The sequence below is a fragment of the Haliotis rufescens genome, unplaced genomic scaffold (genome assembly GCF_023055435.1).
Source record: "Haliotis rufescens isolate VD_foot unplaced genomic scaffold, xgHalRufe1.0.p SCAF_6, whole genome shotgun sequence".
In the NCBI taxonomy this organism is placed as follows: Eukaryota; Metazoa; Mollusca; class Gastropoda; order Lepetellida; family Haliotidae; genus Haliotis; species Haliotis rufescens.
In genome coordinates this window covers 18,232,653-18,255,706 of record NW_025964334.1, presented here as the reverse complement: position 1 = coordinate 18,255,706, position 23,054 = coordinate 18,232,653, and the positions used below count along the sequence as shown (strand labels likewise).

Sequence of the window (23,054 nt, the reverse complement as noted above, 5' to 3'; positions counted from 1 at the left end):
TTCTAAATTTAAAGCATAAGTGGGATATTGTATGGAGACCAGATATTATGTCAGCTTCAGATGCAAAATCAGATATATTTTTTGGATTAAACCTATTAGCCTATATTTTTTGTTGTAAAAAACATCTTGCAACAATGTTTTTTTGGGTTCTGTTGTTTCAACAGTATGAAGCATAATTATATTTGTCAAGAATTGTCTGGGACAATATATTTTTTTCAATAAAACAATAACAATGGAATTTCGTTTCTGCTCAGAACACCAGTGGTTTGACTGCCAGTTCGTGTAGAAAAAAAAACATGCGCCCAAAAAAATCACACGATAATGTAAACATCGAACTTGTATTAGGGAACGCTTGGAATGAGCTCTTGATGATGCACTTTTAACTTAAGTATGCTAAGGTAATGGTGATTCTGGAACAGTGCACACAAGCTGCAACCCAATAACCCTGTGTGTCCTATTAGTACAACTGAGTCACAATGATCAAATATTTCGGACCGTACCAACAGCCTGGGAATTTGGTTTGGTTTCTATTTTCGCGGTGCGATCTGTCTCCTTAGTCGTAGCCTTGAATCCATCTGGCCGTTCAAGGGAATCGCTTTGTGGAGCCAGTCATCGTTCAACTCATCAATAACATTACCAACATGTCTTAACATTTGTCGCTGTCTGTTGTAAACCTTCAACAAGAAAAAGAGCTTTCCCACGAGTCTACTGTTCAAATATGCGATCAACTTCCATTAGTTTTGTGGGCCTTTTATAGCGACAGGATACTTTTTGCAACTTGTCACTTAATTGTTTGAGCACTGTTCGTCAGCGGTATGTGGAGGGTTGTAAAATACCTCACATCTGAGGGTCTAAAAATGAACACACGTTCCACTGGTGTTTGCTTCTTCTCGGGAGCGTTGATATGGCGTCTCAAGACCTGCAGGTTGTCCTGTGATTTTAACGCTTGCGCATACAACTGAACAGCTGATGACGGCTTCCCTTCTCGAGACCATCGTACTGGGATATTCTCCCCTGCAATAATAATAATAATAATAATAATAATAATAATAATAATTGTGCGAACCTCGCTTTCTGTCACGCTTGCATCCAAGGTACCTTGTTGTCCGACTCCCAATTGTTCTCGGTGCCTTAGGTATGGTAGCTCCAAATCTGTTGACTGACATTGGGAGAGTACCCGGGCTTGCTACCAGGAATACAGCCCTTCTGACACTCTGGGTAATGCAGAAGGCTTGCAGTGTTGAGGAGTCTTCACATTTTCCGAAACGTTCTGGGTTGGTTTGAATGGATCAAGTTCAATGGATCAGTGTTTACTCCATTTTCATTCTCAGCTCCCTGGGGAGTATACAACCGAAGCTGCCTGTGAGGAGCTGAAAGGTTAACAGCCATATTAAGAAAGTTACTTGCCTAAAGAGACACCATATGTGACACATACACGTCAATGTGAATTGACGTCTATGTGAATTCTGTGTTGAAAGAACATCATTTATAGACAAAACACCGTGAGCCCGATCGTGTTTTCGTATCCTAAATCTTACATTTAGAAATAACAATAACATATTTTTAGGTAAACAATGCGTTGGTGAACTGCTCCACTTGATATAGTGCCAAATAATTTTCAGCCAGGAAGACAGGAAACCCATAGCTATAACTCTTTCAGAACGGCAAACAACCGTTCTGTATGTATAATATGTAGACATCGCATCGATGTATGGAGCTCAATAAAGTAGCTCCTTCTAGGCGACCTCATTTTGCATATTCATAGGATCGTGATCCGATTGGTTAATCGCATCAATCAAAATACTCACAACCATCATTATGACGTTAATCCGGAAATATGTTAATCCGTACGAAATGTTATCTGATTTTATTGTCACAAATTGCAAAAGTTGCAAATCTGTCAATAAAAAATATATAATCGCTACTCCCTCACCATCGCGTTGAAGGAACCATTGGATGAATAAATATTATGTTCATAATATCCTATTGATCCTATAATCTTAATTATAGATGCTGAAGATATTGTTGAATTATACAGCTACGCATCACCTCTTCAGGAATGTTTTTAACAATGTAAGAATACATAATTGTTATTTGTTCATATATTTAAACTATTTACTTTCTAAACATTAAATCAACATTTTTTTATTTATTTAGCCAATTCACATACACTATATAAACATGACGGCGGTCTGTAATATAATCGAGTCTGGACAAGACAATCCAGTTATTGACATCACGAGCATCAAACCATGCAATTGTGAAGTGATCAGATGCATCCGCCGAGTCGAACCTGGCCACCTGATCTGTTTGGTTGCCTCTTATGACAAGCATGAGTTGCTAGGGTTGCTGGGGACAAACCTAGAAACATTATCTGGAAAATCAAAACATCGATCACAGGTTTCTGACGCATTGTGTCCGTGTATAGCATTGAGAAATACCGAGACTAACATGAATGTTTTAGTAAAATAATTGTTTAAATATTTGAAAATATAGCCTTTTTGAATTAAGACTTTACTCTATATTCACGTTTGAAAACGAGTGAGATTAACGCAAATATGCATTTGGTAGTTTGGAAAACAAATCACCGAATGATTTATTTACATGTTTTTTTTATGACCCAATGCCTCACACACACACACAGACACACACAGACACACACACACACACACACACACACACACACACACACACACACACACACACACACACACACACACTACCCGGAACGAAGTATGCGTGCACGTGCCAGTGCATACACACACATTCCGCATCAGTTCGCGTGTGAACCATGCATCTAACGACAAAATGATTACGCTTGGGTAACTGTTCAATGTTTAGAGTGTTGACAGTTAACTGTCGTTTGTCATGATAGCGTCTGCCTTGTCATGTGATTAACAAATACTGACCAGGGTCGCCCACTAAAATACTTCAAAGCAAAACAAGTACATAGAGTCAACACGTTGTTTTTCTTTCAAAAACTGGAGATGACAAAGCAAAGTGATTTATGAAAGTAGTAGACGATCCTTCGTTCTGGAGGAATTTCAAAGTGATCAACCATCCAATCAGCTTTTATGTCAAGCATAACGTAGTATATACAAAACATTCTCAATATTGATACTAGACCAAACCTTTTGATGTCTGTGAATTCAACGGGAAGGTGTTTTCACACAGAACTTCAAACAATCTGCAGGAAATGGAATAGTATTGGAGGTATAAATTTCACTTTGAAATTATTTTACACTATATGGCTCAATACTTAACAACGTTTTCGTTTCTCTTTCCGCTTTGAAAGCACACACTTCACAGTCTCACGCAGTGATATAATCCGTCTATAATATTGTCATGAATGATGGCGTTTAAATAGGACACGATTTATATAAGGCAAAATACAATTTGATGATTAATGGTAAATTCATTGAAACAAATTGGTGATGACGCGTGTCGTGTCTGAGCTCGTTACAAAGCTGTCAGTTTGTAGTCAGTGTGTGCCTGCCGTGTTACATGGCCCATTGACAGTTAATACATCCAGGATACCCCCGTAGGCGTTGGAGGATTGGCACTACATTGAGGATGATGAGTCCGGGCATTTTCGAATACGACTTTGTGAGAGATCAAAACTGTTTCTAGGAGAACATTATGTATGAGACAAAAGTATACAACGTCAACATCAACAAATTCGGTGTCGGGGGGTCGAGAAATGTGGCACTTAAATGAACTTGGTAGACACAATTTTATGGATAACAACTTCTTTAATACTGTAAAAAGCGATGTTTCGGCATAGATCCTTATACCGTTGGAAATTAAATGAACTTTTCGTTTTTTATGATAAAATTAAGATACAAGAATCTGACTAAAAGAATAAGATTAGGGCTGGTATATCATGGAGGGAAGACCACGATGGGTACCTACAGCAAGTTAGATAAAGGTACGAACGTTGATTGATAAGTTCTGAGGCCCACATACAAGGAAATACGTAATAGTGAAATCTTTTGTTGTGCACATTACATGAAGTCATAGAGCTGTATCCACAAACAATGAGTCGTGTGAACCAACTGATTCGCTGTGACAAGTCAGTTAAATAAGCAAGGGTCTGTTACCTTTGGAAAAATTATCGACATGGGAATATGACGTGATCAAGTACTTGCAGAAAAATGTCTTTACAACAACAACAAAAACATCCATGAAGCTATGAGTACCACGCTAGGTTAGGATGCTACTTTCTATGTCGCCGTAAAGAGGCTGGCAGCAGAGTTCAACATGGCAGGGAGAGACACCCTTGAACACCTGAAAGGATCCAGATAGTCAACACCATGGTGATGACCAACCGGCTAGTTCAGTGGGCATTTTCCAGCTCGTTGGGTTCCAAAGCTTCTGACATTTGATCACAAAACGTACCAGGCACATCTCGTGATAATCTAGCTCTGTATGAAGCTGATCCAGAAAGATTCTTGCAACGTTGTGTGACTATGGATGAAACTTGGTTACACGCCCTCCAATTTGCGTCCAAACAATCAAATTAAAAACAGTGACAAAAACTGCCACCAAAGAAGACAAAGTCTGTCCCATCAGCTGGAATAGTCATGGCCGTCATGTTGTGGGTTGCCGAAAGTGGCACCATGATGGACTATCTTCCAATTGGCCAGACAATAAACGAAGCATATTATGCTGCACTTGAGACAATCAAGGAATGAACTTAAGACTACGAGACGTAGGGAGACGGGCAAAAGGTGATCTTTCCATCAGGGCAATGCACCAGTGCACAAATCAGTCATTGCCATGTGTACGATCCCCGAGTGTGAACTGCTTCAGAACCCACCTTATTCTCTTGATCTGGCTAAGTCAGACTTCCATCAGTTCCTAATTTAAATGTGGAGAAAGCTCTAACCGGAACTCATTTCGACTTGAACGATGACGTTGTAACAGTGATGGAGAACTGATTGGACAGCCAAGAGAAGGACTACAAAACTGGGATGAAATCCCCCCAACATCGTGCGCAAAAGTGTAATAATATGGAGGGGGATTATGTTAAAAATGACATCACGTTAAGGACTTAGGTCACGATTTTCGACGTAGGGCTCAGAACTTATCAATCACCCCTCAAAGGTTTATCAAAACGAGTACTCAAGTAAGGAATACCCAGATGGGTAGCTACAATATTATTGTATACATCCTGACGGGTATATTACGACAAGCAGATCCAGGCGGGTAGATCAAGTCGGGTACATGAAGAATGGTGGATCAATCGGGTAGATCCAATCGAGTATCCCAAAACATATTTGAACATGTTATTAAGATGGTGCATAATGTGTCACGCCGAGGGAATTGTAACGTTGGGGCTTTCCTTAACATTGGACATGTAGCATAAAGGCAGATTTTGGAGTTTAAATACAACTGCATTAACATTTAAATATACTCGTGGAAAAGTCTGAAAAGAACATTAAACAAACAAACCTAATATACTTGTGACATTTGCTCGGCAGTTGCTGGCATTACAGAGTTTCAGATTGGAGGTATGCTACATAGGAAATGCGTTCATGAATCAATTGGATTTACTTTCCCAGCACATGGTTCTTTCCAGAAATACCGTGAGATTCAGCAGTAAGCCCTGTGAGGTGGTTATAATGCTGAGATCGAAATCTGCAGTATGAATGGTACTTTTAAAGGCGCTGGGGCTGACTCAGATATATAATGCTGTTGAATATTCATTCTCGGTTATTCTTCAATTTATAACAGGATGCGCTTGGCTTCCCGGACAAATCTCGACTTCAGAATGCAGCGTAACTTACAGTATTAACATACAAAATATGTTGTCTATAGAACTAGCGGTCGGTAAACAAGACACATGGGAGTAAAAGAAATATTGATTTACATTTGGTGCAGGAGGCGTTATTTGCAAACATCTGTATTGAAAATTCTTCCAGCACTTACCTAATTGTAACAGCAATTCTTTATGAGTATTATTGTATAGTACACTCCGCTGGTATGGAACTTTAGAAATTTTGAGATGATTTTACCTCTTGATTAAAAATGTTTTTTGTTTGTTTGTTTGTGAACGCCGCACACGCCGCAGTATGTAAATAATCGAGTCTGGACCAGACAATCAAGTGATTGACATCATGAACATCAATCCACGCAATTGGGATCGATGACATGCATCAACCATGTCATCGAGCCTGACCACCCGATCCCGTTAGTAGCCTCTTACGACAAGCATAGTCGCCTTTTGCGGTAAGCATTGGTTGCTGAAGACCTATTGTAACCCGGATGTTCACCGGTAGATTAAATGAGGTAATTCATATAGTTTTAAATAAACCGTCCAGAGGAACATGGCAAACATCTACATATTTTTCGGATTCATATCAAAAGCATATAGTTTGTTCGAGTTGAACGCTGGAAATGTGAGTGACTGAAGGGGTGCGGACTGTTTAAAATCTCGCTCTACCTCTCTCTCTCTCTCTCTCTGATCCAAGTCTTTTATTCTTTTCATTCATCGATTTTTCCTTCTTTCCGTCATCTATAATATACGTAGTGCTTCGTCTAGACATGAGTATATGATATCCATATTGTTACAAAGGTAGACATACTTCCGGGTCATGATCAGATGGCACAGTAGGCGGGTGTTTGTATAACATTTGCTAGTCTGGGTTCAGTTCCGAAGCTTCCAAACGGCATCCCTCGTGTGTAATTGTTGCACTGCTGCCTTAAGCGCTGTAATCCTTCCCTCGTCCGGGCACCGAGGTGTCCAATCTGCGTGCAGGTGGTCGGACTGATACCGGAATGTGAACGGTAGAGCGCTAAAGGCAGGGCAGGAATATACGTGTATGCTGTTCGTTATCTCGGCTTTGTTCTACAGGGATCTGGACCATCTGGCTTCTGATGGTAATACACCATCGCAACGGATAGTTTCTTCATCCTCATCCCACATGGTAATAGGCTCGTCGCTGGTCGACAAACACCTTGCTTGTCAGAAGCACCTGAGAGTGCAAGCCACCTATTGGTGGAGGATTAAATGACGGCTATTAATGCTGCCTAGACGCCATACAATAGTGCATGTTCAAAGCGGTTAATTACTACCCAAGTCAACGGATCAGTTCATATTCACGTTACATTACCAGCTCCCTGGGGAGCAAACAAACCAACCTGCCTATTTGACGCCGGTACCTTCTTAATTCACATGTCCATCTTATCCACCTGGTTCCCGTTTGCTTCTGTATGAATAGGTACAGTTGCCTTGGATCACCATATGAATGTTTCATTGCCTGTGTTGGGTAGGACCGAGGTCAGAGACGCTCCCCATGCGTCAATCGGGCAAAGGGCTATCAGCCACCCACCACCAGCGTTACAATCTTCACCTTTGAATTGTGACTCCTGCAATATGCAAAGGACAGCATCAACTGTCACGCGCTTCCCTATTAGAGTTGGTATTCTCTTAAAGGAATTAAACAGCCAGATAATCATGAAGCTTATTTTGACCGTGCCTGATCGATATACAGTAAAACACACAAGCTAATTCGTTATAATACATTGCTTTTACATTTACAGTAAATTTCACACAAAAACTATGGCTTAAACTCAAATGCACAGGTTATATGTTTAATTAGCAAAAACATAAGCACAGAACCAAAAAAACTTGTCTTTGGTAACCTAATTTACACCGTTGCGCTAAACTAAAAATCTTTCTGTTGTAACATTTACTGCGTTAGATTAAAAACAAATATTAGTTTCAGTAGAAGTCCGTTTTTGGGTAATGAATAGGCCATAAAGGTTCACATTATACTACGAATGAGTTTGTATAATAGACACTTTTATAGAGAGTTTTCTTTGTAAATAACGAAACAAACAAATCATGACTGCCTTTTCAGGTTATTGAAGCCAAAAGTCACCACAACTTCTTTTTATTTCAAAGTTTTGAAGATGTCATCCCGTATATTGGCTTGGTTATTAAAAAAGGGGCATATATATTACCGAATATATCCAAAGGAAATGTATTATCTGTAAGCCACGTGAAGATAATATTGCCGATCTCTGCCGTCTCCAGCAACCTTGTTTGTGAATGACACGTCGAGTCTGTGATATAAAGCAGTAAAACCTTAAACACGCCTATTTTAACCAGTTGTGAAAAACTAAAACAAACAGATCGAGTTATGTAGAGCCTTACTGTCGTCTTTGTGTTGCGTGTTTATGTAAACTTAAATTCACAACAACTGTTTATTGTGAAACATTTAAATTACAAAACGAAATTAATTTTAAAAAATCAATCATTTCATATCAATTAATGAAATGCATGTATAACCTCTAATGCCGAATCAAATTCTCCAAAGAGGACCATTACCTATACAGTAGACTCCCTCTATCTCGAACTCGACGGGCCTAACATTCGAGATATATGTACACTTTTAATTATACATGTATAAGAAGACATTAGGGACCGAAGGTTTGGACATGACATTCGAGATTGACAGTCTATTATATTCATAAAATTATCAAATTGAATTGAATAATATTATTGATGATTTATATTGTTCGTTTGGTTGATTACGTTGAACGTCACTTTAGGAATCCCCAAACGCGGTGGGCCATACTGTTCAAAGCGCGAGCTACCGAACTCACTCACTCATTGACGCTTTGTGGTGGTGTGGACGAACCCTTACAGCAAACTAAGAGCTTTGCAGTGTTGAACTTACACAGCTAGAACTCCGGTTACATTGTTCCCTCCCATTAACTGACCACTCTCTCAACCTCAGCCAACATGACCCGGATGTTGTGAAGCACGTGCGGGCTGTTCTCGGCTCGCACGCGCCGCTTCCAGCTTGCTGTCAAGTGTCTGTAGCATATCGCGTCCTTCGTTCAGACGCTAAATTGACTCGCCAAGAACTTATCTCGGACTTCGAGGGCTACTTGTACTCGTGGCGGACAGGCGCTAAATCACATGAGCAACGGAGCTTTATTGGCGCAATGCTTTTCTGTCAGCTCGGCAATATGCCCTTCACAAGATAACAAGCCTCCCTCGTCTTTGATCTTACCCTCTTGGTCTCCCTGTGCAATAGCAATTGCAACATGACACACAACAAGATTAACTCTCATCCTAATTGTTCGGTTTCTATTAATTTATGAGTCTTAACGCAGGACAGTTTGCTTGGGCGGTTGTAATGAAGTTGCCAACGACAGCAATGGTGTTGTAATGTTGTAGTTTAGGAAGAGAGACGAAACGCGAGCTGAGTCGCGACGGAACGTTCTCTGCTGATTGCTTGGTTAATATCCAAAACCGTGAATCTGTACCCAACGACAATTTCAGCGCAATTGCCACCAACTCAGCGTTGTGTTTTAGGTAGATTAAATAAACCGGGCACGATACTGCAATTTAAAGTAAAATCGGACATAGCCTCAGGGCAGTGACTCCACTGGGGGTCTTCGTCAATGCGGTGATGGCGAAATCAGAGCGTTAAAGGGTCAACTCAATCAGCGTATTGTTCAGTGAGTCGGCAAGACATTTCGTTGTTCAGTATTCAGGAGGAATGTATGCTTCCACAAATAGTTAATAAGTGCCGCTCTTGAATTCTCAATATCACTGGGATATGTTTCTTTCTTTCAAAACAAATTTAGACAAATGACCCGATACATTCGAACAACGCTATGTTATGGTTTTATTTTGTTGGGTTATTGTTGTTGTTTAACGCGGCACACTGCAAAAGTCCGGCTATATGACGGCGGTCTGTAAATAATCAAGTCTGGACCTGACAATCCAGTGATTGAAATAATGAGCATTGATCCACGCATTTGAGATACGATGACATACATCAACCAAGACAGCGAGTCTGACCACCCGATCCCGTTAGTCGCCTTTTACAACAAGCACAGTCGCCTTTTACGGCAAGCATGGGTTGTTGAAGACCTATGTTACCCCGGATCTTCACGAACCCTGTGTTATGGCGAACTTGCTATTCAGTTTATTATAGGCAATCAAAAAAACATGGATGTCAGCTCGTTTTTGTTTAGCTGTCTTCTTTATCTTTTTAACATATAGAGGATATTTCATATGTCGAGTGAAATATCTCCTTTTCCCCGTCACGAGATGTCACGAGACACATGATATTTCACGAGGCACGTGGAATATCCTATTAATTTATAATATACTTTTTGTGTAGTTGTCTACAAATGTAAAACCTTGAAACGTAAATTCTCCCTACCTGACACACAGGGACGGTTTACCACTCCTTGTATTTGCGACTTAAAAAGTAGTTTCGTGTTTACAAAATAAATCATAACAAATATGAACAGAAGTAATCAAAAGTATTAGGTTGTTTTGTGTCATACATTTAGAAATGATTATAATCAAAATCAACTTCAACAAGAAATATCCTTGAAATCTACGAGACCGCTGTTGGAAGCGAAAGAATACACGCTGGTCAAGTAACAAAAATGGCGAAACGAACAGTCTCGATTGACGAGTTAAATGAAAAATTAACAGTATACATCAAAACATCACCAAGAGAATAACAAACGGCAAGAAGCGATATTAACTCCATAAATGACCGTCTGCATTATTTTGCCTTGTCAGTGTGGAACAAACGTAAAAAGAAAGTCAACAGTTTGGGTTTGGGCTAGATACTTATAACAAAAGGAGACAATTTGCGGGAAGGTAACCATTGTATGACAACAGTTCCGTTAAAGTCTCTTTAAGTTCACTCCAGTGAAATATTAGGTGTTATGTTCATCACTTTCCTCAACTTCAGAAATATCAGCATTACACACAGAGCTATATAATACATTTTGTTTCGTTCTCTATGTTCTGAAACCTAATTGTAATTCTAAGATGCCCCTGTAGCTACCATTGCTGTATGTGAACGATTCGCAAGGCTGGTGCCCCGTAGGGATTCCAGAACAGAATTGGTCTCCTTCAACCAATGCTTGTAAGACGTAAGTAGATGGATCGGGTGTTCAGGCTCGGTTACTTGCATGTCATCGTACCGCGCGGGACGTTCCTTATACTGTCCACTACTGTAACGAGTTATATCTGGATGTCCATATGTCCATATGTCCATATGTCCATATGTCCCTGTATGTATCAGAATGTCAACCCATGGCGTTCTGGCTAAAGCGTTTATTTGTTCTCCCAAAGACCAAGCTCTCTTTCCCGTGTCCCCGGTCGTGATGGTATCGCAATATGGCTAAAATACAACTCACCCACTCACTCATATGTCCATGGCCGTCATGTTGCATTCAGATGATGGATCTGGTCAGTGAGTGAGAGCAATTTGGGTTTTAAACCGCTTTTAGCAATATTCGAGCGATAGATCGGCGGGGAGCCCCAGAAATGGGCTTCACACATTGTACCCATGACGAGGGAACGCTTTCAACCATTAGACTATCCCAACGCGCCGCCCCGATCAGGTTTATGGGGGAAAAAAGTCAGATTTTGACAGTTATCCGTCATGTTGCACAACACTCACTCACTCACTCACTCACTCACTCACTCACTCACTCACTCACTCACTCACTCACTCACTCACTCACTCACTCACACAATCAAAATAAGTTTCTGAAACTGCAACACACGTACAAAAGCGTATCTCCCCTCGCCTAGCTGTCGCTGGGTACCCGATAGAATTAAGTAGTATGTTTAATATAAACCTAGAGCCTCACATGGTATGCATATTCCTAAGATAGTTCACAATGCAATTTGCCCCGTGTTAGAATAGGTCTTCAGCAAACAATGCTTTCCGTAAAAGACAACTATGCTTGTCATTAGAGGCGACTAACGGGATCGGGTGGTCAGACTCGCTGTCTTGGTTGATGCATGTCATCGTATCCCAATTACGTGGATTGATGCTGACAGTCAATCACTGGACTGTCTGGTCCAGATTTGATTATTTACAGAGCACCGCCATATAGCTGGACTATTGCTGAGTGCGGCCTTTAACAACAAACAAGCAAACAAAACAAACAGAATGCAATTTGTTCGTAGACCTAGCCTTTGAACGGGTTAATAATTTACCATTCCCTTTAAAGGGATTCCTTGAAATCTTATAAAGGTCTTGCGTGTTACACTGCATCTATTGTGGTCATAATATCCCCATTAACTCTGTATGTCACTCGCTGTGTACCTGTATGTCAGTAATGACAGCATACAGAATTTCTGCAGTGAACCAACACGATTGGTGAAATGTGTATTATTGATCTTGATGCCACACAGGCTCACGTGCATTGATGATCATACACCGCTTTGAGGACCGTCTGTGTGGTTTTATTATTGATGTAGATTTAAGTGAGGGTATCAACTTTCTCCCTGTGTGGTTACCATGGACACGAAAATTTAACAAAGCGGTAGACTTTTTTTGTATTCATAGAATTATGCAGTGGCGGGACTATCTTTGCCAGTGCCATAGCATCATTGAGAACTCGAATTAATTATCAATGAGACCAGTTTCTGTAAATTGATATAAATAGAATGATTGGTAGAAATGATATAGACGATCACATTGGTATACGTGTAGGCATGCATATGTTAAGAATGTGTTTATTCTATCCAACGGTAGGATAAGAGTGCTTAGTTTCCGTTCTTATTTGAAACGACCAGGCATTCCCCTCATAATGAATGAATGAATGAATGAATGAATGAATGAATGAATGAATGAATGAATGAATGAATGAATGAATGAAACTGTTAGGGGTGCAGATGTCAGTTTAATGACCATGACCATCAATTCCACTGACCAAGACTAGAAAGCGACACAAGATCTAAAAACCTATGTACAGCGGTCTCTGGGGAAACACTCAGAATAGAGTGATGCATTCAACACAACTAACCTCGATATAGGATAACCGGGGAAGAAGTGATCGGAAACAAAGCACTGAGACACACAATTGTTCCGTTCAATCAAATGTTATAAAAAAGAGTTCAACAACGCATAACTGTACCAAACTTTAAAACATGTAAACAATTAAGTAAGACGAGTTCTATGGATGAACAACTTCTTTATTACAATTAGTGCGACGTTTCGGTGTAGATCCTAACACCTTTATCAAGCAAGTGATGGATAGGGCTAAACAACATAGGTATATATACACTTATTGACATCTAAGTTGTTACAGTGACTAGTTGATGGAAGCCAGTGGATGACTAATGAACAATTAACCTACCAAGCTGATTGACTTTGGATTAACGTTTCGTTGCAGGTAATGATTATATACACCTCGTCATAAACCGCACCACACATTTTAAAGTAAAAGTAGAAAATATATTTTCGGTTTTTTAAACTACAAGCACATATTTCATATACTACACCATCTGTGAACATAATATCACAAAGACACCCTGACCCGAGCTGCACGTGCATGCTTGCGTTGAGCATGCTTGTACCGGGGGTCGGTTTGCTAAAAATGCAGTATGCACATAGCCTCTTTTGGCGTATGTTATGTTGGCAGACACAGCTAAAATTTGGTTTTAGGCATAAATTAAGCTTTATTTTGACCAACCAGTGAAATGCCCAAGCGTTCAGAGCCTCTGAACCAAAGATGGCAAATTATTGGTATGCACCAGACTTGTTAGTCATGTTGTGCTATTGGAGCACAACTGAAGATTAATTACACTGTTATCAGCAGGCTTATACATAAGCAAACTGCTTCCGGTGAAGTGAAGGATGCACCGAGGTCTGGACGTCCCAGAAAAACCAATGACAGGGAAGATAGTGCTCTCTTACGCCAAGCCAGACGAAGCCCAAAGTCTACTTGTACACAGCTGCGACATGGATGGCATCCATACAACAGAGTGTCCATGAGCACCATCAGACGACGTCTAAATTCTGCAGGATTAAGAGCAAGACGACCTATCAGACGTCCACTCCTCACAAATCATCACCGCCATGCCCGTTTAGCCTGGTGCCAAGCACGTGCTCGCTGGAACCTGAGGACATGGAGAAGGATCCACGGGTCCGGTGAAAGCAGATTTTTGCTGCATCATACAGACGGGAGGGCACGAGTTTGGAGGCAGAGAGGCACAGCATATGATCAGAGGAACATTCAAGCTGATGTTCCATTTGGGGGTTTGATCCGTCGTGGAGTGGGGGGTGTTGTTCCTATGATTGTAAACTTGACCTCATCACAGTTTCCGGAACACTGAATGGACAGAGGTACCAGAACTTGATCCTGGTCGGTGCTGTTGTGCCTCATTTCGATAACCATGCCCTCGCCACACGTCCAGTCTTCACGGACGATAATGCCAGACCACATCGTGCTCTAGCTGTTGTTCAGCATCTCCATCACAACGCCATTGAGACACTACCCTGGCCTGCCAGAAGTCCAGACATTAATCCCTATTGAGCATTTGTGGGACATTTTGGGACGTAGGGTGTGAGCAATGGATGCTCCAGTTCAGAACCTTCAGGAATTGACCCATGCATTGCATGATAAGTGCCAGCAGATCCCCCAACAGAGATTCAGACGTCTGGTGACCAGCATGAGACGGCGTGTAGAACATGTTATCTATGTGCGAGGCGGTTAGCCAGTCATTGTGGACCGTACTAGTGTGTTCGACATTAATGAAATGTGAACTGTGTTGTGTGTCTGTTGTAACGACCCGGCAGCCATACTTATTTCACCTTATTTCACGGTGATTTTAGTGAACTTTAGTTTGCTACAATTAAACCCTCAATTAGTGCTCAAATTCGGTCTTGTGGTGTCAATTTTCTGACTGAACGCTCACATGAGGCCATATAAACAGTTTAATGTGCTTTTCTAAGCACCATTTATGAGGATGAAGATCCTCATAACTTAGTGAAAAAAAGTGGGTGGTGCGATATTTATGACGAGGTGTATATGTTTTGGCGAAGTAACAAAAATACAATGACATGCTGGCTCCTTTCATTCTGTAATGTCAAGACTATATACTGAAATCATAAAAAAACGTGCATATGTGTTGAGAAGTGTATGTGGAGGAAGACGTCCTTGAGAAACATACCTCAATGCTTCACTCAGGGATCCAGTGTGGTAGAAAGCATACCTCAATGTTTTCCCTCATGGGTCCAGTGTGGTAGGAAGCATACTTCAGTGTTTTCCCTCATGGGTCCACTTTGGTAGAAGGTATACCTCAGTGTTTTCCCTCGTTGGTCCAGTGTGGTAGGAAGCATACATCAGTGTTTTCCCTCAGGGGTCCAGTGTGGGAGGAAGTATACCTCAATGTTTTCCCCCAGGGGTCCAGTGTTGTAGGAAGTATACCTCAGTGTTTTCAATCAAGGGTCGAGTGTGGTAGGACGTATACCTCAATGTTTTCACTCAGGGGTCCAGTGTGGTAGAAGGCATATATCAGTGTTTTCCCTCAGGGGTCCAGTGTGGTAGGAAGCATACCCCAGTGTTTTCCCTCATGGGTCCAGTGTGGTAGGAAGCATACCCCAGTGTTTTCCCTCAGGAGTCCAGTGTGGTAGGAAGCATACCTCAATGTTTTCCCTCAGGAGTCCAGTGTGGTAGGAAGCATACCTCAATGTTTTCCCTCAGGAGTCCAGTGTGGTAGGAAACATACCTCAGTGTTTTCCCTCAGGAGTCCAATGTGGTAGAAAGCATACCTCAGTGTTTTCCCTCAGGAGTCCAATGTGGTAGGAAGCATTACTCAATGTTTCCCTCATGGGTCCAGTGTGGTAGGAAGCATATCTCAATGTTTTCCCTCATGGGTCCAATGTGGTAGGAAGCATACCCCAGTGTTTTCCCTCAGGGGTCCAGTGTGGTAGGAAGCATACCTCAGTGTTTTCCCTCAGGGGTCCAGTGTGGTAGGAAGCATACCTCAGTGATTTCACTCAGGAGTCCGTTGTGGTAGGAAGCATACCCCAGTGTGTTCCCTCATGGGTCCAGTGTGGTAGGAAGCATACCTCATTGTGTTCCCTCAGGGGTCCAGTGTGGTAGGAAGCATACCTCAGTGTTATTCCTCGGGGGGTCCAGTGTGGTAGGAAGTATATCTCAATGTTTTCCCTCATGGGTCCAATGTGGTAGGAAGCATACCTCAATGTGTTCCCTCAGGGGTCCAGTGTGGAAGGAAGCATACCCCAGTGTTTTCCCTCAGGGGTCCAGTGTGGTAGGAAGCATACTTCAGTGTTTTCCCTCGGGGGTCCAGTGTGGTAGGAAGCTTACCTCAGTGTTTTCCCTCAGGAGTCCATTGTGGTAGGAAGCATACCCCAGTGTGTTCCCTCGGGGGTCCAGTGTGGTAGGAAGCATACCTCAGTGTGTTCCCTCAGGGGTCCAGTGTGGTAGGAGGCATACCTCAGTGTTTTCCCTCATGGGTCCAGTGTGGTAGGAAGCATACCCCAGTGTTTTCTCTTAGGGGTCCAGTGTGGTAGGAAGTATACCTCAATGTTTTCCCTCAGGGGTCCAGTGTGGTAGGAAGCATATCTCAATGTTTTCCCTCAGGGGTCCAGTGTGGTAGGAAGCATACCTCAGTGTTTACACACAAGGTCATGTGTGGTAGGAAGCATACCTCAGTGTTTTCCCTCAGGGGTCCAGTGTGGTAGGGAGCATACCTCAATGTTTTCCCTCAAGGCTCCAGGGTGGTAGGAAGCATACCTCAATGTTTTCCCTCGGGGGTCAAATGTGGTAGGAAGCATACCTCAGTGTTTACACACAAGGTCCAGTGTGGTAGGAAGCATACCTCAGTGTTTTCACGCAAGGTCCAATGTGGTAGGAATCATAGCTCAGTGTTTTTCCTCAAGAGTTCAATGTGATATGAACGGAAGTGTACTAGAGTTTGGTTTTACACTGCTTTTAATATTACTGTAGCGACATGAGAGAGGGTCCCACTAGATGGCGATATGAAGAATTGAGTGAAATTGTCATCACCGATAAATATAATATTAACGCATATGACTACCTGCTGAGGTTGATATCTTTTCAAAATACCCTGTGTGGCATTTGTCTGGTAATGAAACACGATCACTTGATAAATGTTTAATGTGCTGACGCCATACATATGTGGTATCCGTTCTTCCGTCTACCGGGTAGATGTAGGCGCTCTTCTTCGCCTGGCGCAAGTAGAGGGTTATTCTTATTCTGTAATATTTCCGTTATATTACCGTTTACCTCCTAGGAGCTTACACACTTGGCAGCTCACGCTTACGTGGATGGTGGAATATACCAGAAAGTAAGTATTTCATATCACATATCCTGTATATGAAGAACTATTGAGTTTAAGGCACGTTACGAAAGGTGGTCCTTTTGTGTCCGTTATGGTGTTATAATGCTTAGCTTAAACCCGTCACAGTCGTAGAAATAGTACAATAATAAGATCTGGTGCTTAACAGTTCCGATGAGGATTTGAAAACAAGCTTTCAAATGTAATGAATACAGGGCTACTGCACTGCAAACACAATGAATTCCAGCCGAGAGCAGCTGGTCTTGGGGTATACAAAATTGAGAGTACATTGTGTCTGTTCTCACAAGGCGTTCTCATTAGTCGTCGCTGTTGTTTTTCGGAAAGGCTTTGCATGCTGTCTGGAGAGCGTCGGCTGGTAAGTGTACATGTACGTATTCACTGCGCAACTCGAACTACCGCGTATCGAATGTGCTGTTACGCCATATTTTGTCAATCGATTGTCCAAATGAAGCTGTTCAACCAGTAATCAGGAGTTAAGAGTCAAATCGTTTTACGGCGTATATTTCAAAAGAAAATGAAATAGTTCTAGTTTTACGACATATCCCTTTTTGTCACAAATGTTCCTGACCCGTGAAGATCGGAGTAATAAATAGGTCTTCAGCAACCCATGCCTGTGGTTAGAGGCGACTAAGTGGATCGGGTGGTCATGCTCACTGACTAGGTTAATGCATTGCATCGTATCCCAAATATCGTAGATCGATGCTCATGATGTCAATCACTGGATTGTCTTGTCCAATCTTTATTACTTACAGACCGCCGTCATATAGCGTTTAGTGCGGCGTCAAATAACAAACAAACAAATAAATGTTCCAAGCACAACATAATTCACAGTGACCCCATCATATCTATGAACTGCATTGTCAATTTATCCAAGTTGACCGGTTATATCGTAACACCTTGGTAATCCGGACCCCTTGAATCAAGAAACCTGCTTTTCTGATAATTACATTGAGGAAGGTTTACAATTACGAAGGACACAACTCCTTATCGACGATACATTAATCGGGACGATTTGACTCTGAAAAGTGCAGTGTGGATAAGCAAGGTTGCCTTGATACGTCGGTCACGTGATCAATAAATATATTATATTTTGGAACTGCGTCCAAATGTTCACAAACGTTGTCCGTTTTTTTATCAGTAGTAAGTGATTTTGTAATCCAGTCGTTTAAATAAGATTTGTAATCTCAGATCCCCTAGGCATGACTTATTCATTATTCGACATATTGATATTACCACGTATACACATAGCAGTTTATTGAGTAGTCTATACAGCAGTCTACCGCAGCATGCCTAGTGGATGTGAAAACATTCTCCCTTGAACAGATGGATCCAACAATGGCCGGCATTAATATTGGAAAGATAATTGATTGGTTTCCACGTTGAGAATTAAAAGTGAAAGGGAAGTGTATATGACACCAAATTTAGCATTCCTCATTAAATTTTACAGAACCAAATGTGGTTTATCGTTGTAAATTATTGCCATCATAAATATGTTAATGCGACCTTACAACCATTATGTATTAAGTTGAGCCTTTAATATTCAAATAATGTCTCACTAGATACTCATACAGTGAAACCTTTTTTTACCGTGATCCCTCGAGTTCGAACCGGGAGATTACTGAAGGAATCCTTTAAGGATATTTATTATTGTGCTGTTCCGCTGTTATCACATAGGGATATTTAACTGTAAAGAAACCTCTGGCTTGTGTTCCCGGTTTCCATGATAAGCCGGAGGGGTATCCTCGTGGTTACAGCGTTCCGGTTTGATTCCCGACATGGTACAATGGGGGAAGCTCATTTCTGGCGTCACCGGAATATTTTCAAAGCGGCGTAAAAAACATACTCCGTCACCCACTCCATGATAAGACGATATATTGTTAAGAGATAAACATTATGTGTTTTCATTTGTTTATGACAAACTTGTAACATTATCGGTAATTTTTCACAGCAAGCTCTTACAGCTTTGAGACAAAATGGACAGCATGTTGATATGTTATGACGTCATGATGTTATATGATTCCATTAAAACCTGTCTGCGCTGGATAAGGAGAATAAGGGAAAAGGTTGTTCTGATAGATATTGATCAAACTATAGATATTAATATTTAACAAATGTGTTGAGCGTGAGGAAAAGATTCAGATTAACAAGTTAACAAAGTTTCCGGGTTTCGAATCCAATTTAACACTCTTTTTCAACCAATCGGATTCCAACACGCACTTAATTCCGTTAACAATATAGGATAAAAACGAAAGACAAATATTACGTAACCGGCAGAATGTACCAGTCATTATCCGCCTTAACAGGACAAAATAGTATTGAAAAACACATGAATGTAGCAGTGATGACAATACATGGAGAGAGGGGGGGGGGGGGGGGGGGGGGGGGGGCATAATAAAACGACAGGTGTTTTGTTTCAAATTAAACATTGTTATATATCAACAAATTAAGGGACTGGAAATTCAATATCGGATGGTGGGGGTGGGAGTGATGGTGGGGGTGGGGATGGAGTCGTGTAATTAAAATACAAGATTATGGGGGTGGGCGTGGGGTGTGTGGAGCCTGAAAAGATACCACATAAATTCCTAAAATAGGAGACAATCTCAATCCTAGGACCGATTTCCCCCTCCCCCATAATACTAGTATATATTTGGAAATATTATCAGTCCTTTAGCTGGGATTAAATCTGAAGGTAAGAACGCTTTCAGTTGAACGATTGTCTGTGTAGATATATTAATAACATATATCTTTTATGAAGACTTTTAGCATAAAACAAGACGCAAATGAAACAAGACGCTACGTTCCAAAGTTTTGTAAAGTTTTCATTATTTTTTTTTATTTAATGTAGTCCATCGGTGTCCTTTGGACATGAAACATATTCCTTCATTTGCCAGTTTTTAAGATATAAGATGACTTTCCTTTGGAATGATACTATTCCTGTCATTTGGAAGATTCGGTATGTTGTTCATTGCCAGTGGTGGTACGTGGTCATCTCATTGTTGAAATAAACTTGTCTTATTCCGCCAGAGAAGACCCGTGTGTGTGTGACGGGTGCCACGGGTGGGGCTCGCTACTCTCACCGCATCGTGAACACCTGGTATCATCACGAAGTCATAATGATTCATAAATCTTATATATATATTTTTTTTCATGAAATGTGTACTATGGTTCAAAACAGGAAAAAAGGATCTGGAAACTGAAGACTTACTGCCTAACCGTGTAATACGTCCGTTTGTTACTTACAAGGGTGAGTGAGTGGGTAATCGTGATTTTAAATCCCTTTTAGTAATATTAATGCAATTTCACGACATAAAAGCCACACAAAAATTAAATTCACACATTTGACCCAAGAGGGAATCGAACCATGATAATAGTCGTAACGAGCAAACGCTTTATCTACTGTGCTAACACAGAGGACACAAGGTTTTTCCCTAAAATACAATTAACACTTACTCAGATGGAATCTCAGTAATCTTCCACGTGATTGGAAATAAATTATCAACAACGAAATTCTCCACGCTTCCATTCCCAGACAATGACCAATGTAGGCATCGGTTTAATGACATTTCGTATGACTTGGTTAATTCTTTAGAACACAAAATAACCCACTTCCAGTAAGAATCGATTGATATAAATACTATGACAGGACTGAAAGGAAATTAACCCTTTTCAGGCATGTCATCTCGGTCAGTTATAGACAAGACATATTCATTATAGATAAGGGGTTGTCAAGTATTGCTGCAAAAACATCGGAGCAAGAAAGTCTACTAAAGGGGTACTTCCATCTTCAAATCATATTTGCTGAGTTATTTTATCAATCCTTGCAGTGTTTCACATCATCTGTCGAATGTCACGAGGAGTATTTACCATTTCAGCTCGTTACTCATACATGTCCGTCTGGTTAGTTATTTGCGTCAGTGGTCTGACAGAGATTTCAGCTGCTGCTTCTTACTTGGTAGAAGCACTCTGCCCACAGTCGCGGTTTATTGTATTCCAGCTTCGTAATCCAGCCAACATGCCTTCTTGAAGCCACACTCCCCTCACATTGTGCTCTCTTGGCCCTACATAGTTACAGGCGACGATCTAAGATATATCACACTATTTGCTCTTTTCTACGCCTAATGGAACAATGTTGGTTCTTTGTTCTGGTGCAAGAAACGTCGAGAGAAAAGAAAACCTTTCATTATTTTCTGCAGACAATAGTTGAATGGCTTCTTCTGCGGTACTGGAAGACAAATGCCCCAAGATGGTGAAGAAGAGACAACGTGTGTGGCTCTCCTTGGACCCTGGGATATAGAGATATGATCAAAGCCAGCGAGTCAAGTGATCATGACAAACACGATGATGTTACAATATTTACATATTTCACTCACCAGAGGCAGCTGAATGAAAACTGCCGCTATGGCCGGATAGAGGCTGATAGCTAGGCCGCTCTCGTCAAATGTCGCTCAAGTCGTTTTATTCAGTGCTGTCACTGATTAGCGAGCTAATGGTGTTTTTCTCCCTGCCCACACTCTCTCCCAGGGCTCTCTACATATTCATCATTTTAATAGCTGTTTGTTTCAAGTCTCGTATTGAGAACAGATCTTCAAACTACGGCGGCGTGTCTTATAAACCGACATAGAAAATGAAACTTGAATTCGGAGTTCAATTACAGACATATTTGTCCTTTGCGGTGTCTGGCGCTGAATTATTAAATCGTTAAGCTATTTATAAAAGACACATTGTAGTTTTACGTGTTTGCTATTGAACGAGTACCACTGAATCGGTGAGTGAGTGAGTGAGTTGGGTATAACGCCGCTTTAACAGTATTACAGTTATATCGCGGCGTGTCAGCTTAATGTGGGAGGAAAACCCGAAATGATGCAGGTCTCAGACGTTTACCACTTCGGCGAAACACACGAGCACGGGTATGGTGCTGACAAACCTATAAACATAATCGGGGCGAACCGTGATTCGAACCCACAATCATAGGTTTCTGGCGTGTCCAAGGGACGCAACTCTGCACGGCGAATCGCGGCACCTTAGACGACTGGGCCACCCGTGTCCCTCCACCTTCGAACTACGAGCGGGAAATTGTAGATGTTTTCGCTGGCCATGCAACAGACACAGCTCGTACCAACACTCGACCAATCACTTGAATATTCGGGGCGGTCGGGTAGCCTAGTGGTCAAAGCGTTCGCTCGTCACGCCGAAGACCCGGGCTCAACTCCCGATATGGGTACAATGTGTGAAGCCCATTTCCCATGTCCCCCGCCGTGATATTGCTGGAATATTGCTAAAAGCGGCGTAAAACCATACTCACTCACTTGAATATTCAGACATGGGGGTTTTGAAGGTTGGGGCTGGTATTCTTGTCAGAGGCAGAATAGTTTCCGGAAACTTCTTCAAGACAAAACAAAATCTTCTGAAAGGAGGAACGAAAACCCCTTTTTTACCCACATATTGACGAATATTTGTTTCCAGTATTTCCTGAAAAATAATTCGAACAAGGAAGTTCCTTACGGAAAACTGTTTTTGAAAGGAGAAATACCCACTTATCATCTCATGACCAACATACTTGGATCTGGTCAAATTGGAAAAGTGATGTATTTATGACACAATGAAATCAAATTAAGAGCAACGTTGTGGGCTGGTAATCGAACCAGAGGTGAGAGGCGTACTGGCAGATTAAGGTGTGTTTGTGATCAATATCAGTGATGACTACGAAATACGCCACCTATATCAATATTTACATAGCTAAGCATGTGGACACGCCTTCTCGTCTCAGCAAAAGCAGCAGTTTCGTATATCGGATGTTTATATGTGAAGTTTTAAACTGATATTCCTATAAATGCCATCATCCTTGCAATCGATTGTCGACATTTATCGACTTACAGACACTCGGACGACTAATATTGTTTCCTGTTTCGACACGTCAGGC

At 41.3% G+C, this 23,054-nt stretch overlaps 1 protein-coding gene across 2 annotated transcripts in view; it reads left to right on the top strand.

The window, feature by feature from the left end:
• LOC124140545 overlaps positions 1–23,054 on the top strand; it is an 83,207-nt gene that overhangs the window by 5,432 nt on the left and 54,721 nt on the right. The window contains exon 1 of one of the 2 annotated variants that reach the window (XM_046508171.2): positions 16,998–17,122. The exons of the other annotated variant lie outside the window; for it this stretch is intronic. Within the exon in view, the coding sequence (XP_046364127.2) occupies positions 17,103–17,122 (20 nt within the window). The 5' untranslated portion in view covers positions 16,998–17,102. Of the gene's footprint in view, positions 1–16,997; positions 17,123–23,054 lie in introns of those variants that run through there. 2 annotated transcript variants of the gene reach the window in all.